The sequence below is a fragment of the Lithobates pipiens genome, unplaced genomic scaffold (assembly GCF_037356315.1).
Source record: "Lithobates pipiens isolate NorthernLeopardFrog02 unplaced genomic scaffold, aLitPip1_a1.2 Scaffold_16, whole genome shotgun sequence".
NCBI classification, from domain to species: Eukaryota; Metazoa; Chordata; class Amphibia; order Anura; family Ranidae; genus Lithobates; species Lithobates pipiens.
Window position 1 is genome coordinate 462,019,019 of NW_027507748.1, and position 15,943 is coordinate 462,034,961.

The 15,943-nt window shown below is 45.9% G+C and overlaps 1 protein-coding gene and 1 long non-coding RNA gene across 4 annotated transcripts in view; one reads left to right on the forward strand and one right to left on the reverse strand.

Moving 5' to 3' along the window:
• Positions 1-239: 239 nt before the first annotated feature.
• On the reverse strand, positions 240-3,192 carry LOC143983334 (uncharacterized). Of its 2 annotated transcripts, XR_013274595.1 has the most exons (3): positions 2,637-3,122; positions 2,016-2,546; positions 240-1,859 (listed from the first exon to the last, which is right to left on the reverse strand). It is a non-coding gene; the product is annotated as an uncharacterized LOC143983334 (long non-coding RNA). The 2 variants fall into 2 exon arrangements; XR_013274594.1 differs by having other exon boundaries at positions 240-2,546; positions 2,637-3,192.
• A 3,567-nt stretch (positions 3,193-6,759) lies between these two features.
• IRS2 (insulin receptor substrate 2) overlaps positions 6,760-15,943 on the forward strand; it is a 37,915-nt gene continuing 28,731 nt past the window's right edge. The window contains exons 1-3 of one of the 2 annotated variants that reach the window (XM_077482899.1): positions 6,760-7,025; positions 7,304-10,422; positions 11,985-12,026. In XM_077482899.1, the coding sequence (XP_077339025.1) occupies positions 7,404-10,422; positions 11,985-12,025 (3,060 nt within the window). In that variant the 5' untranslated portion in view covers positions 6,760-7,025; positions 7,304-7,403 and the 3' untranslated portion in view covers position 12,026. The remainder of the gene's footprint in view (positions 7,026-7,303; positions 10,423-11,984; positions 12,027-15,943) is intronic. The other variant, XM_077482900.1, reaches the window with a different exon arrangement.

Genomic DNA, 15,943 nt, shown 5'->3' on the forward strand with positions numbered 1-15,943 from the left:
CGCCATAACCGAAGGTCCATACCTCCGTACATGAGTTGTATCACTATACCGCCTGTGTCTGAAAGGTGGAAATACACTTTAAAGCAGAGCTCCACCCAAAAGGGGAAGCTCCGCTTGTTTGCGCCCTCCACTGCCACATTTGTGATTTTTTTTTTGGGGGGGGGGGGGGTACCTGGTTTTGACAGGCACCTGTTCCAACGTTTGGGTGAGAGCGAGAGATGACACCAGCACACCATGGGTCTCCAAAAATGGGTCCAAAGCTTTATTCAGGGATCACATCATTACTGCAAACCACAATGTTTTGGAGGCATGCAGAACCCCTTCACGAGGCATGTGCAACTTTGGGGTCAGAAAGCTGCAGCGCACACACACACAGGTCCCAGAAGACTGCAAGACCATTCACAAAGCGCAGCGCAACTTGCGCATGCGCAGTAGACCAGCTATAAAGCTGCAAGGCCTTACCTAACATGCCCGGTGCCTGCACCTGAAGCCGATTGAAGAATGGGCTTAGGTGCCAACATCACTGGATCCCTGGACAGGTATGTGTAATTTATAATAAGGCTTAATGTATACTGCTGCTGGTAAACGGACGTTTAGGAGCAGTTGGGTGTTTTTTTTCAGCTGCCCCTGAACTCTCCTCAATGTTATCTTATCAGTACATGTACACAGGGTCCTTTATAGTCGTTTCTAGGCAGTTGAGTTCAAAAGTATTTTTTGGAAAGCAAAAAAAAAAAAATGCGTTCAGGACGGATGTTCAGAGGCATTTGGAATGCCAAATTCCTGTACCAGCTTGTAAACGCGGTAACTCACATTTAGTTTACAGGTGTTTTTAATGGAGAAACATTTTTGACATTTTTTTAACAGTTCTAAACATAAATGTGGCTAAATGCAGCATGTAAACGCACAACGGACGTTTTTAAACGTTATTTACTATCTGTCAAGTTAAATCGTTGAGGAGAGGTTTTAAAACATCCTGTCTACATGAAGCCTAAAAGTCTGCAGCTACAGTGGAATATTTTTTGGGAGGAAACTGGAGTTCTTCTTTAAAGCTGAGGTCCACCTAAAAAAAAATATATATATTAAAAGCCAGCAGCTACAAATACTGCAGCTGCTGACTTTTAATAAATGGACACTTGCTTGTCCCAGGGTCCAGAGATGTCGGCAGCCGAAGCCAATCAATCGCTCCACTCTCAGCAGCTGCTGCCGCCATCCTCGGTGAGGGAACCAGGAAGTGAAGCGTTGCGGCTTCACTTCACGGCTCTCTGAAGTTTCGCTGCGCGTCCTAACTGGTCCCCACTATCTCCTGTGTGTTTCCCAGGAGATGGGGTGGGGGGGGGGGGGGGGCGGGCTGGGGCATGACTCCCGCAGGAGTCTATTCCTGGAAGCGGGTGCAGATACCTGTATTATACAGGTATCTGCACCCCCCTCACCCTGAAAGGTGCAAAATTAGACACCAGAGGGAAGAAGGGTTCCGAAAAGTGGAGGTTCCATTTTTGTGTGAACCTCCGCTTTAAGCTAGAGGAAAATTCTGCAATAACCTGCACATCGCACCAGTGATCTTCTGATTTCAGCATCAATGCTTTATAGCAGCCTCTCAACTTTTTCAACACAGAGGAACCCTTGAAATTATTTTCTGGTCTCAGGGAGCCCCATCTAAAAAATACTATATCTGTAGCTCCTGATACATTCATTTGAGGGTGAGTGGGAAGAATGCTCCTTACACTTGTGGCCTTTGGGAAGAATTACCCCCTTACAGATAGCTAAAAAGATCAATAATGTCCGTGGGAGGTTATCTGAGAGGCAGATATTGCTCTATGCTTGAGGAACCCCTAGCAACCTCTGGAGCAGGGGTAGGGAACCTCGGCTCTCCAGCTGTTTTGAAACTACAAATCCCATCATGCCTCTGCCTCTAGGAGTCATTCCTGTGATTGTTACGGTCTTGCAATGTCTCATGGGACTTGTAGTTTCAAAACAGCTGGAGAGCCGAGGTTCCCTACCCCTGCTCTGGGGGAAACCCTTGGATTCCATTGAACCCTGGTTGAGAAACTCTGCTTTATAGGCTCCAATGCAGAAAAAAAAAGAAATGTACATTCTTTTTGCAATATGGGTACATTTTTTCCCCCCTCACAAAAGTGGAATATCTCTTTAAGAATACTGCATACAGCAAGACACGATACCAAAGATCCTGAAAAATAGATTTTTGGTTTACGTACACTTCGGCTATGGATTGTAAGCTCCTGCGGGCAGAGCTGTAGTATAGTGCTCTAAAGCCCATTAATAATCCATCAGACAGAGCCATGTGTGAGTGTTGCCATATATGGAGCGGTGAAGAATGTTTTGTTTGTGGCCTTCTCCTGCGGGTGGGAGGGAGATGCTGATCTGCCATCCTATACCGAGCACAAGACAGCTCTCTGCTTGTTCTTCATCATCAGGGTTTGGTGCTTTTCTGACGCTTTGCCTTGTGAGGGAGATGAAAGCAAATCCTACCCCATCCATAGACGGTGGAAACTACGCTCATTCAAAACAGATGACTTCAGTAGGATCCCCTGCGAGAATAAAAGCACAGAGAACATAAACATGCGTGTGTCATCATAACAGCCCACAAGGCACATGGTGACTCAGTAGGTCCCCCTTACTTTAGGTGGTACAAAGATGATCACGACATTGTGTGGGTTCAGCTGGCATTTCCTCCCACCGGTACGAATTGGCAGCCTACGGGAAAAATAAAAATAAAAATGGAACAGTCATTCCAGCATTACACGGCACTTTGTGCTGGATACGTGATGCAGCAGCATGGGAAGGGTTAATACTGGTGTGTAGCCAGCGCTGGGATGTACAGCCGTAGTACTAGAGATCTGCTGGGAGAAGCATGACTCATTTTCATCCTGGTAAACAAGAAGGGAGCCTCCCATTTACATTTGTTTACAGACATCTTTCCCAGGACACTTCCCTGCTATAACACACAGCAGGCAATGTACAAGGCTGAGCAAACATGGGCCAATTCATCGCCATCACTGCAACACCACAGGCCATGATAGCAAGCTCTTTAGGCAAGATTAGGGCAACCGAGTGATTGATCGCAGGACAGTAGCCCCCCCCCCCCCCATTCTTTATATCGGTTGCGTCATGAGCAAACACAGGAGTTTTTAAAGAGGAACTTCACCCCCTCCAGGGTTATTTTTTTAATTTAACCCCATTCTTACCTTGTATATGAAGTTTGGATAGAAAAGCAAACACACCCTCCCAATAAATACAGTGCTGTCCACTTGGAAAACCACCAAAAGCCACTGCACACAAGTCCCACACCACAATCATCTTTGTGATGCCATCAGGAAGCCCTCTCTCTCTTTGGGGTCCTGGCATCCAGCCCCCCGATGACACCGCACATGCGCAGTTTATTCTACATAGCCCCCAAAGCCTCATGGGACATGTGACACGTGGCTATTCCACATAGCTTTGGGCAGAGGGGGCATCATTTTCACCTAGGCAAGAAAGGCAGAAGCTCTGACTGCACTCTGCCAAAAACAGGTACCCCCCCCCCCCCCCCAAAAAAAAAGTTGCAATTTGCTGAAGTGGGGACGGAGCAAGGGGGGTGTATTGTACATTCACATCAGTCTCTGCCTTCACAAAAATGTAATGACAGTCCACTCTAAGGTCATTTATCAGTTAGGAGGATGTAAATTATTTATTTATGCAGGCATTCATTTAGTGCTTTACATATTGTACATTCACATTAGCCCTATCCTCCCAAGCTTACAATCTAAGGTTCCGATCTCAAATGCATACACACATACTAGGGCCAACTTGGGCAGGAGCCAATTAACCTACCAGCATCAGTCCCTGCCCACATGAGCTTACAACCGAAAGTCCCAATCCCCAATCTCACATACATACTAGGGCCAATTTGCCTACAAGAACCAGTCCCTGTCTATGGGCGCATTTCCCCCATCTGGTGCTGCGTACAGCCGGCCATAGACATCAATGGCTATAGAGGGGTCTACGCGTCAGCCTGTGCATGCATACAGACGTACCCCCCGAACAGTCTCCACCATATGTCTGTTCGCAGGCACAGGTTGACGCACACATACAGGAATAAGGCGTGAATGTGCATTGATCGGGGGAATAAGGCGTGAATGTGCATTGATCGGAGGAATAAGGCGTGAATGTGCATTGATCGGGGGAATAAGGCGTGAATGTGCGTTGACCGGGGGAATAAGGCGTGAATGTGCATTGATGGGGGGAATAAGGCGTGAATGTGCGTCGACCGGAGGAATAAGGTGTGAATGTGCGTTGACCGGGGGAATAAGGCGTGAATGTGCGTCGACCGGGGGAATAAGGCGTTAATGTGCATTGATGGGGGGAATAAGGCGTGAATGTGCGTCGACCGGAGGAATAAGGCGTGAATGTGCATTGACCGGGGGAATAAGACGTGAATGTGCATTGACCAGGGGAATAAGACGTGAATGTGCGTTGACCAGGGGAATAAGACGTGAATGTGCGTTGACCAGGGGAAAAAGACGTGAATGTGCGTTGACCAGGGGAAAAAGACGTGAATGTGCGTTGACCAGGGGAATAAGACGTGAATGTGCGTTGACCAGGGGAATAAGACGTGAATGTGCATTGATCGGGGGAATAAGGCATGAATGTGCATTGATTGGGGGAATAAGGCGTGAGTGTGCATTGATGGGGGGGGGGAATACGGCGTGAATGTGCTTTGATCAGGGGGAATAAGGCTTGAATGTGCTTTGATCAGGGGGAATAAGGCTTGAATGTGCTTTGATCAGGGGGAATAAGGCTTGAATGTGCGTTGATCAGGGGGAATAAGGCTTGAATGTGCGTTGATCAGGGGGAATAAGGCTTGAATGTGCGTTGATGGGGGGGATTGAGGCGTGAATGTGCGTTGATGGGGGGGATTGAGGCGTGAATGTGCGTTGATGGGGAGATTGAGGCGTGAATGTGCGTTGACTGGAGGAATAAGGCGTGAATGTGCGTTGACCGGGGGAATAAGGCGTGAATGTGCGTTGACCGGGGGAATAAGGCGTGAATGTGCATTGATCGGGGGAATAAGGCGTGAATGTGCGTTGATCGGGGGAATAAGGCATGAATGTGCATTGATCGGGGGAATTAAAGCATGAATGTGCATTGATGGGGGAATAAGGCATAAGTGTGCATTGATGGGGGGATACGGTGTGAATGTGCTTTGATCAGGGGGAATAAGGCGTGAATGTGCGTTGATCGGGGGAATAAGGCATGAATGTGCATTGATCGGGGGAATTAAAGCATGAATGTGCATTGATGGGGGGGAATAAGGCGTGAATGTGCGTTGATCGGGGGAATAAGGCATAAGTGTGCATTGATGGGGGGATACGGTGTGAATGTGCTTTGATCAGGGGGAATAAGGCGTGAATGTGCTTTGATCAGGGGGAATAAGGCTTGAATGTGCGTTGATGGGGGGATTGAGGCATGAATGTGCGTTGATCGGAAGATTAAGGCGTAAATGTGCATTGATGGGGGGGATTGAGGCGTGAATGTGCATTGATGGGGGGGATTGAGGCGTGAATGTGCATTGATTGGGGGAATAAGGTGTGAATATGCGTTGATGGGGGGAATAAGGCATGAACAAGCGTTGATGGGGGGGGGGATTAAGGCGTGAATGTGCGGAATAAGGTGTGAATGTGCGTTGATGGGGGGATTAAGGTGTGAATGTGCGTTGATGGGGGGAATAAGGCATGAATGTGCGTTGATGGGGGGGAATAAGGCATGAATGTGCGTTGATGGGGGGGAATAAGACATGAACAAGCGTTGATGGGGGGATTAAGGTGTGAATGTGCGTTGATGGGGGGGAATAAGACATGAACAAGCGTTGATGGGGGGATTAAGGTGTGAATGTGCGTTGATGGGGGGGAATAAGACATGAACAAGCGTTGATGGGGGGATTAAGGTGTGAATGTGCGTTGATGGGGGGGAATAAGACATGAACAAGCGTTGATGGGGGGATTAAGGTGTGAATGTGTGTTGATGGGGGGGAATAAGACATGAACAAGCGTTGATGGGGGGATTAAGGTGTGAATGTGCGTTGATGGGGGGAATAAGACATGAATGTGCGTTGATGGGGGGGAATAAGGCATGAATGTGCGTTGATCGGGTTGCCTGTATGGTGATGAGACATGCACTGTCTGGGATACTATAGAACCAGTCCTGATTAATGATAGTGGGGGGGAGGGGGCCCTCATCATCAGCCCATGTTAACCCTTCACACTACTCCCTGCTTTGCAGTAAGAACATGAATCGCTGCAGAACGCCTGTCTGCATTCTGCCCCCCACCCCCCTGCAGGGTGCAGTAAGGTCACCAGCCCCCCGGGTGAGGTCTCCTCCGGATTGCAGTGACCCCAGTGAAGGACACCATGCTCGACCAGCGCCTTCTGCATTGCCTCTACACAGGCGGCGTGTTCTCCGGCGGTCATTTTCCTGCGTTGGTCCTTGACAGCTCTAGGTGGGGGGAGGAGGAGGAGGGAGGCGGAGTCCCGCAGCTGAAGGTAGACTGTGGGCGGGCTTTGGCTTTAGAAGTTGCCGTCTGCCCCGGCAGCCCCGCCTCCTTTGCCCATAGATGGAGCTCGCCAGCGTCGTCTTCCACCCTCCGACCAATTCCAGCAGGAGACGCAGGCTGATGGACAGCCCCGCCCCTGTATGTACGATCCCACCCCCTCTCCTCCCCTGGTATGTGTGTAGATGTGTCTCCCTCCCTCCCCCCCCCCTCAGGTCGGTAACTTGGTACGTCACATGTTGTTTTGCTTCTTTAGCCCGGGTAGTCGATGAGATGTGCTATTTACTGTTGAACGCGGATCGGAGCGGGTTGTGCGCGGTGGCGGTGTCTGCAGAGAGCGAGCGATCTCCTGGTCAGAGCAGCTGATGAGCCCCCGGCATGGCTAGACAGCACAGCAGACCGGCGATCAGCTGCTGCACTCACCGGCTATGAGGAGGACAGCTCGGCATGTTTACTCGGAGCTGATCGGCTGCATTGGAAGGTAAGTGAGCGGTGTTTATGTGCAGATCAGGGTACCTACCTCCTGATTTCAATGTTGTTTTCATTCAGAGAATGTTTATGTGTCATATACGTCACATCAATGCAGCATCTGGGTGGCTCAGGATCGCTGCATCCTTCGTAGTAGACTAAAACTTGCCTGCAATATTTATTTATTAATAATAATAATAATAATAATAAAAAAAAGCGACCGTCTGTACGTTACTGCATCTTACACAAGTCTCCTCTTTTTTTTCTTTCTTTTTTTTCTTTTTTCTGAAGGTCACGGTAGAGCAAGGGGAAACCTACAAATCCCAACATCCGTCACCCACGCAACGCGAGCCAAGCATTGGCCGGGGAAATACGGCGTCCAGGTAAGAAGATGGCCAGCCCTCCCGCTTCGGGGCAGCCGCTTCCGCCCACCGGCTCCAACAACCTCAACAACAACAGCAGCAGCAGTAGCGTCAAAAAATGCGGCTACCTGCGCAAGCAGAAGCACGGCCACAAGCGATTTTTCGTGCTGAAGGAGCCCGGGGAGGGGTGCACCCCCGCCAGGCTGGAGTACTACGAGAGTGAGAAGAAGTGGAGGAGCAAGTCGGCCGCGGCCAAAAGGGTCATCTCTCTGGATAGCTGTCTGAACATCAACAAGCGGGCGGACGCTAAGAACAAGTACCTGATAGCCCTTTACACCCGTGACGAGTACTTTGCCGTGGCGGCAGAGACTGAGCAAGAGCAGGAGAGCTGGTATCGGGCTCTCACCGAGCTGCTTGGTAGCGGTAGAGGAGAGAAAGACAGAAATGGAAGTACAGGTACAGGAGGATGCTGCTGTTCTGGGACTGCCAGCTGTGGCACTAATTGTAGCAGCCATCTGGCATTGGTTGAGGACCCAAATTATGGACTGATAACGCCAGCCAACGCAGCCTACAGAGAGGTCTGGCAAGTAAACTTGAAACCAAGGGGTCTGGGCCAAATTAAAAGTTTGATTGGTGTGCACCGATTGTGCTTGTCTGCACGAAGTATCAGCTTTGTGCGGCTGAATAGTGAAACTCCTTCAGTGACCCTTCAGCTAATGAACATTCGACGTTGCGGTCACTCAGACAACTACTTTTTCGTGGAGGTGGGGCGCTCAGCGTCCACTGGACCTGGAGAGATCTGGATGCAGGTTGATGATAATGTGGTTGCCCAGAGCATTCATGAGACTATTCTAGAGGCTATGAAGGCTATGAAGGAGTTAGCTGAATTTAGGCCTCGCAGCAAAAGCCAGTCTTCAAGTTCCAACCCCATCAGCGTACCAGGAAGACGACATCATACACAGCTGCCACCAAGTCAGACTGGCCTGGCCAGGAGAACCCGCACTGACTTCCCCTCAACTTCATCAAGTGTTCCCGGAAATCAGTCTTCTCGTCTCCGCACTGCTAGTGAAGGAGATAATTTAAGCAACAAGACGGTCTTGAGCAGTCCCTTAAGTCCAAGTATTCTTCGTGCTCCACTAAGTCGTTCCCATACATTGAGTTTGGGTGGTCGAAATGGGAAACTGTTTCCTGCTCCTGGTCCCCTTCAACACAGCAGGTCTATGTCCATGCCAGTCCCGCATTCTCCACCATCTGCTGCCAGTCCAGTTAGCATCTCCTCTGGGAGTAGTGGCCATGGCTCTGCTTGTGACCCCCTAAACCCTCCACGTCCTTCCAGCTGTAACGCATCTGCATCTGGGTCACCTAGTGACCCAGGTTTCATGTCTTTGGATGAATATAGTTCCAGTCCAGGGGACTTAGCCCGAGCATATTTAAGTTGCCGGAGTGGCACTCCAGACTCCGTTTCTGGTACTCCACCACACACAGGAGACATGAATGGGTACATGTCAATGGAAAGATCTTTCTGTGGTGGTTGCCAATGCCTTTCCCGACGCATGGAATGTTCAGCAATAGAGAAGTGCCCAAGGAAGAGAACTTACTCTTTAACTACACCTGGAAGACAAAAAGTTGCAACTCCTCATCTTTCCTCTGCTTCCCTGGATGAAGCAACCCTTGTGCGTGCCACATACAAGGGTAGTTCTAGTCTTCTGTCATCATCTCCTAAAACATGCCATCCTTATCCAGAAGACTATGCGGATGTAGAAATTGGGCGTCACAAGGATGATGGGTATATGCCCATGAACCATGGAGCTGTTACTGTTTCCTCTTCCAATGATTATGTTCCTATGAGCCCAGCAAGCGTGTCTGCCCCTCAGCAAATATTACAGCCACGGACAAGCATTGGTGGCAGTTCTCAGGAAGATTCACCAGATGGCTATATGCCAATGTGGTGCGCGTCTAAAACAAGGCCAGTACCTGTACAGCATAGACTTTCCCCTGCAGAGCCACTGTCCTTTACTCCCCCTGATTATTTCTTCATGCAGCCTAAAAATTGCTGTTGCCAGAGTCATTCAACAGCACCTCAACATAATAGCCCAGCAGATGTTGAGCCTTATGTCTTGATGAGGTCTCCAGCTTCCTCTTCTCCCCATGGCCGAATCGCTCGACCTTCTCGTCTTGCACTTCGCACTCTGCCGAGCATGAGTGAGCATCCACCAGAACCTCCAAGCCCTCCGGGTGGGGAATATATTCACATATACTTTGGAGAAACAAGATCACAAGATTCCTTGCCTTTGCCTCCACAAACTCCCCATTCAGACTCTGCACCTATGTCTGCTGCAGGGAGTCCATCTTCCTCATCTTCTGGGTCTGGGCCTCAGCCCTCCCCTATTTCAGACTATATGAACTTGGATTTTGGGCCTCCTTCACCAAAACCGAAAGCCTCAACGAGCTTATGCCCAAATTCAGACTATACCGAAATGAGCCCAAGGAAGACCTCACCACAGCCATCTTCCCCCATGGCATCACCTACCGCTGCAAAATTACCTATAGAAAGTCCAGTTCCTGGTGTACAGTGCCTCACAGTGCTTATGGACAAGATGAATGGGGCATTTAGCCTTCACAGTCCTCCACCGGATCCACATATGGGGGCTAAGGTCATCCGAGCAGACTCCCAAGGGGGGCGCCGTCGCCACAGTTCAGAGACTTTTTCATCCACCACTCAAGTGACTCCTGTATCGCCTTCCTTTGCGCATAGTCCCAAGAGGCACAGCTCGGCCTCGGTTGAGAATGTGTCTCTGAGGCCTGGAGAAACCTTGGAAGCTGGCGAATGTGGCAGCCCCATGTGCAGGGAAACCTCAGCAGGATTCCAGAATGGACTTAATTACATTGCCATTGACTTGTCACCTGAAGATCGAAACCTGTTGCTGCTATCCCAAGCCTCTACCAGAGGACACTTGCCTGCTCTGGGACTTGCCAGTTTGAACATTGGGTCCTATCCAAGCATGGATTTCCTGGGACATGGAATGAAGGGTGCCACCACTGTCAGAGGTGAGAATGGTCTACAACACGGGTTAATTTACTAAAGCTGGAGAGTGCACAATCTGGTACAGCTATGCATGGTAGCCAATCGGCTTCTAATTTCAGCTTGTTTAATTAAGCTTTGGCAATAACACCTTGAAGTTGATTGGTTACTATGCAGAGCTGCACCAGGTTTTGCACTCCAGCTTTAGTAAACAAACCCCACTGTTACAAACGTGTACAGTAAAATAGCTACCCACTTTAATCTTGTAAGATAACAAAACTTTTTTTTTTTCTCTTCACTCATATGTAAAGGAACTTTTTCATTTTTAAATTGGTGAATCCGAAATGAATGTGTCCATCTATTTGTAAATAATCCTAGGTGTATACATGCATTTTGTCTATTACCAAATACATTGATTATTTACCATTTTTTTGCAACTACCTTTTTTTTTTTTTTTTTTTTTTCAGGAGTATGCTGTCCCTTTAATCTAAAATAAATACTGTAAATGTGTTCCACAGCAAATGTTTACAGACCATCCAGCATTTGGAGTCAGGTCTAATGAATTAGTGTAGCCGGTAATAAGGAAAGCCCACAACTGCATGGCTTCCATTGATTTATATGAACAGTGGGTGCAGTCGCATCCCACTGCCTGGTTGTAGTAAAAAAAAAAAAGGTTCACTTACTTTTTCTTCAGATTCACACAAACAATGCAAAGCCCACATGTCTCTGCTTACAGAGACATCAAAGGCACACATTCTTTTAACCTTTAACCAGAAGGGAGCACAAAGCTCCCCCCCCCCCCCCCTGTTCCCTTGTCACTCACTGACATATGGATCAAGGGATGGACACTTTTCTCATTTGACATTGTCATGTCATGTCAATCTGGGCTCTGCATTGCAAAATATTTTTGGGATTATGCACAGTTTATGTTGTTAAATGCAAATCTGTTGAAAATATATGCATTTTTTTAAAATTATTTTATGAGGGGGAAAAAATTCAAATAATAATAAAAAAAAAAAAATATATATATATATATATATATATATATATATATATATATATATATATATATATATATATATATATATATATATATATATATATATATATATAATTTTATTTATTTTTAAAGAATGAATAAGAGCCTTTTTGGCCAACATCATTGTAGTTCAGTTGTTTAGGTACTATATGAAACCAATCATGTCTCTGTATCCTGTTGGGAGAAAAATTAATTTCCTGTGCACTTTTATGTACGTATAAGTACTGTCACCTTCTTAACTATAGGATCATATTTTTAATCCGAGTATTAGCACAGCTGAATAGGAAAACCTTGTCTTTTGTAACCTGAAGGATGTTCCTAAGTAATGGCTTCAAGTACAGTTTATTATTTAAATTAAATGTCTATTTTGGTGCATGTAGCTAATACTTTTTCCATATAAAAAATATTCCAAAAAGTGTTTAATGGAGCCATGAGTAATCAGATGATGTTTCACGTAGGAGACCAAGCAGCATGAATTGACTAGGCTATAGTAAACTGAAATCTGGTTGTTGGGGGTTCCTACCCTTCTTTTTTTATTTCCATCCCCAGAACTGATAAATAATCCTGTGTGTCTGAAGCCAATTTCGTAAGGTATGTCTACAGGCACTGGAAGAGCCATGTAATCCTCTTTTATAAGGGAAAGGTTAAATAAGCAGAAGACTTCCACTACGATTGCAAATACATATTCAGCCATGGAATGGGAACGTGTGAATAGCTCTTTAGTCCAGTATTCTACAGATGTATTATGACATTGTTTATTGTTGCCATGTTTAAAAGGTTTATGAATGTGTTCCTTCTCCTGCAAAGAAATGGCTTGTAGTAGAATAGCTTCTGCTAGTTACGCTTTGCTTGTTTTGCCATTGAAGACCAGCTTGTCGGAGATTAGCATGGAATGGGGAGGGGTTCATCATTTGTTTTGCTTTGTAGGAGACTCTTGTGAATTGTGTACTACTCCTTTTCCAAGGGGACCTGCAAAGCATAACACGTCGTACAGTAAACCAAAGAGATGGAACATAGTAAAGGTCCCTATGAAATTTTATACTGGCAGAGTGGGAGAAATACAGAATTTTATGAATCGGGAATTGGAAACCAAGGCATTATTTTAATTTCAACCATTAAGAAGCAGAAAAAAAAATGCTATTTTATTTTTTTATTCAAATTCCTTTTGATATCTGCAGTAAGTCAGGTCAAGATTTTGTTTCACTTTTACAACTGAGGAAGTATAGAGGTTGCCATTGCTCACCTCTCCTTCTAAAAATGTTGGTTCTAGGTCTGTCATGATAAACCAATGGCTTCATTGCTTTCTAAATTATTAGCTTGCAACAAGTATGCAGAGGAGGGTGGAGCTCTGATTGTCCTAATCTGATACTTGTTCCAGGTCTCTTAAAGTGGTGGTAAATCGCCACTGAATTGGGGGGGGGGGGGGGGAGTCCCCTGTCCCCTGTCCCCTGCAAGGCAATGTCATAATGTACTAATATGCATTGCATACTAGCACATTATGAGAGACTTCTCTCAAAACAAAGCCCTGCAGTGCCTCACTGTCACCACTGAGAGGGCTTCCATCTCTTCTGATTTTGTGGCCTCCAGCTACATGAGTGGCTGGGGGCTCAATGATGTCACTCCCGCGGTGTCCTGCATGCATGCAGGACCCGCCGTTTACGGCACGGGCTCTGAAGGTCCAGCATACAGTGCACTTCAGAGTGCATGCACCAGTGATGTCACCAACCGCTGATTTATCTCCTAAACGGTGCAAGTTAGGAGATATCCACAGTACCTACAGGTAAGCCTTATTATAGGCTTACCTAGAGGTATAAGTGGTATAACAGAATTTGCTACCATTGTAAGGAGTACAAGAAACAAGACAGCCAAGTAATTGGCATTTTCAGTAATGGCAGCCATTTTATTTCTCTCAGTACAAGTTTCCTTTAAGATGAATAATTTAGGCCACTGTTGTAAGTAGTTTTTATAGTGGCGTGTAAAGGTACCCAAGTGTGACACCCAACAGAGTGTCACTGAAACTGTAACTCCTGAGGTCCTTAGTTTAGTTCTAGGTTATTTTACCCCTCCTGTACCACCCCCATGCCTGATAATAAGATGGGTGTGTATGGCAGGAGTGGGCAAGCCAGCTTGGGGCAAATCCATCAAGTGTCAGTTTCCAGTCTAACTTTTTTTTTGGGCCTACCTCCTTTAAGCAGTGTAGAATGCTTTAAATGTAATACTTCTTTAATGATTGTCAAAACTGTGATGGCAGTAGCCTGTTGGGTGGTTTTTTTTTATTTATTTTTCCCTCCGTATCGATTTCTCAAATTTGTAAAAAAAAAAAAAAAATTGTATAGCTTGGATGGAAAAAAATGTAATTCTTTTTCACTGCACATGTTAAGAAACTGCAGCCTGTATGAGAAATTGCTTTTACATTTATGGCCTATTAGGATTACATTGAGAACCTTTTTGTAGTAATTTGTACTGACAATTTGATCCCATATCCCTTGCCATTCTAGGTGTAGTGAGTGAGACTGGTATCCTAGGGGTGTTTAAATAGCATTGCACAACCACATCCCCTTGTATAGGACTTTTTTTTTTTTTTTTTTTTTTTATTGGGACCAGATCCAGGCAGTGCATTCTTTAGATAGGCCACGTCATGTTATGGTTCGGCGTTTAGGAAAAAAACATCTGTAAGCTTATTGCAGGTACCATGTGAATTTGCAGTGATTCATCATAATAGAGAATTTTTTTTATATATATATATATATATATATATATATATATATATATATATATATATATTTCTCGGAACAGTGGTGTAGTGGTAGTACTCTCGCCTAGCAGTAAAAAGGGATTGCTGGTTTGAATCCCCAACCACAACACTACCTGCCTGGAGTTGGCATATTCTCCCTGTGCCTGCGTGGGCTTCATCTGGGTACTCCGGTTTTCTCTCACACTCCAAAGACCTGCTGGTAGGTAAATTGGCCCTAGTATATGATTGTGAGTTAGGGACCTTAGATTGTAAGCTCCTTGAGCTTACAAGGTCAGCCAAGTTGCTTTAATTACACTTTGTAGTGCAACATTTTAGTGCTCAAATATGGAAACAGTATTAGACCTTGCCCAAGTCTGCATACAGGCACTTGAACACCAGAAGGACCTCCAAGTGCTGCAGAATCTCTATTTTAAACATGGGCACCCAAGTTGCTTTAGTGCAGTTGCACCTTGGCACACAGCATCTAGTGCTTAGATATAGATACTCTTGTGTTTTTTTTTTCTCTTCTCTTCTGTACTATGTTTGTCAAACCATAGTAGATCACTAAGGCTCCATTCACCCTGAGCTTAAAACTCCAGTTCCCTTGGCAGAAAAAAAAAACATTTTTTGGACCTGTTTTAGGATAAGGTGTTTTTTGTGTTTTTTGGGGGGGGGGGGGGGGGGGGTGGAGACTCCAGGTGGTCATGTCAGCAGGAGGCAGAGAAACGACAGTACACTGATCTTGCCCCAATTATTAGTTGTGCAGGGGTGCATGTCAGTAGAAGTCTGACCGATGGAAATCAGGCAGGCTGTGGTTCAAATGGAATGCAAAGAAGAAAACTGGCCATGATTGGATAGATGTGGTGGTGTGACTAGTTTGAAATGGCAAGGGGATTGGCAGGATGACCAAAAAAGCAATGCAAAGTAAACGGGATACTTTTTTAGTACACGTAAATGGAAACACAGACTATTAACAAATATGAAATGTTTAAGATAACATTGGAATCTCTAAAGCAGGGGTCTCCAACCTTGCTAAGCAAAGGGCCAGTTTACTGTTCTTCAGGCTTTAGGTGGGCCAGACTGTGGCTAATGGCTGTAGAAAATGCCCCGGCATCAGTTCCCCATCATTGGTATTAATGAGAGAAATGGTGCCCCATCGTTGGTGTCCTTTAGTAGACTAGTGCTCCGGGGCCAGATAAAAGCAAGCAAAGGTCCACATCCGGCCCCTGGGCCACAGTTTAGAGACCGCTGGTCCAAAGCCTCCTGCCATTTTTGCTCTACACTGGAGACCTTGGTGAAAGTTTTTTACATACAAATCTTATATACATTTTTTTTATCTTTTCAAAGGCTGTAAAGGAGGGTCAACCATTGGAAGGAGGAGACTGAGGGAATTCTAGACTGTATTTTAAACGAGAGAGGGAGCTTTGCCCATGTAGCAATTGAACTGTTTTCCCCCAAATCGTACACAGCATAAAACATAACAGCTTTTGTGACCTTCTTGTGCCATGAGGGCAAGAACTTCCCTATAGGGATAGAGGGGTTTTGCTTCTATTATTCTAGAAAAAGTTGCTGTTTAACATATCTGCTTAGGGTTGTGCAGTATATGCTGGAAGCCTTATACGGTCATCTACCTGTAGCTTATGTTCAATTTACACTTGGGTTTGCTTAAGGTACTTAAGTAGTAGTGTTGGTCTACCATGTTGCATTAGGTATTTAGGAGCACTTGGTACAAACTATAATTTACATTTTCAAGGAAAGGGAACATGTGACTTTC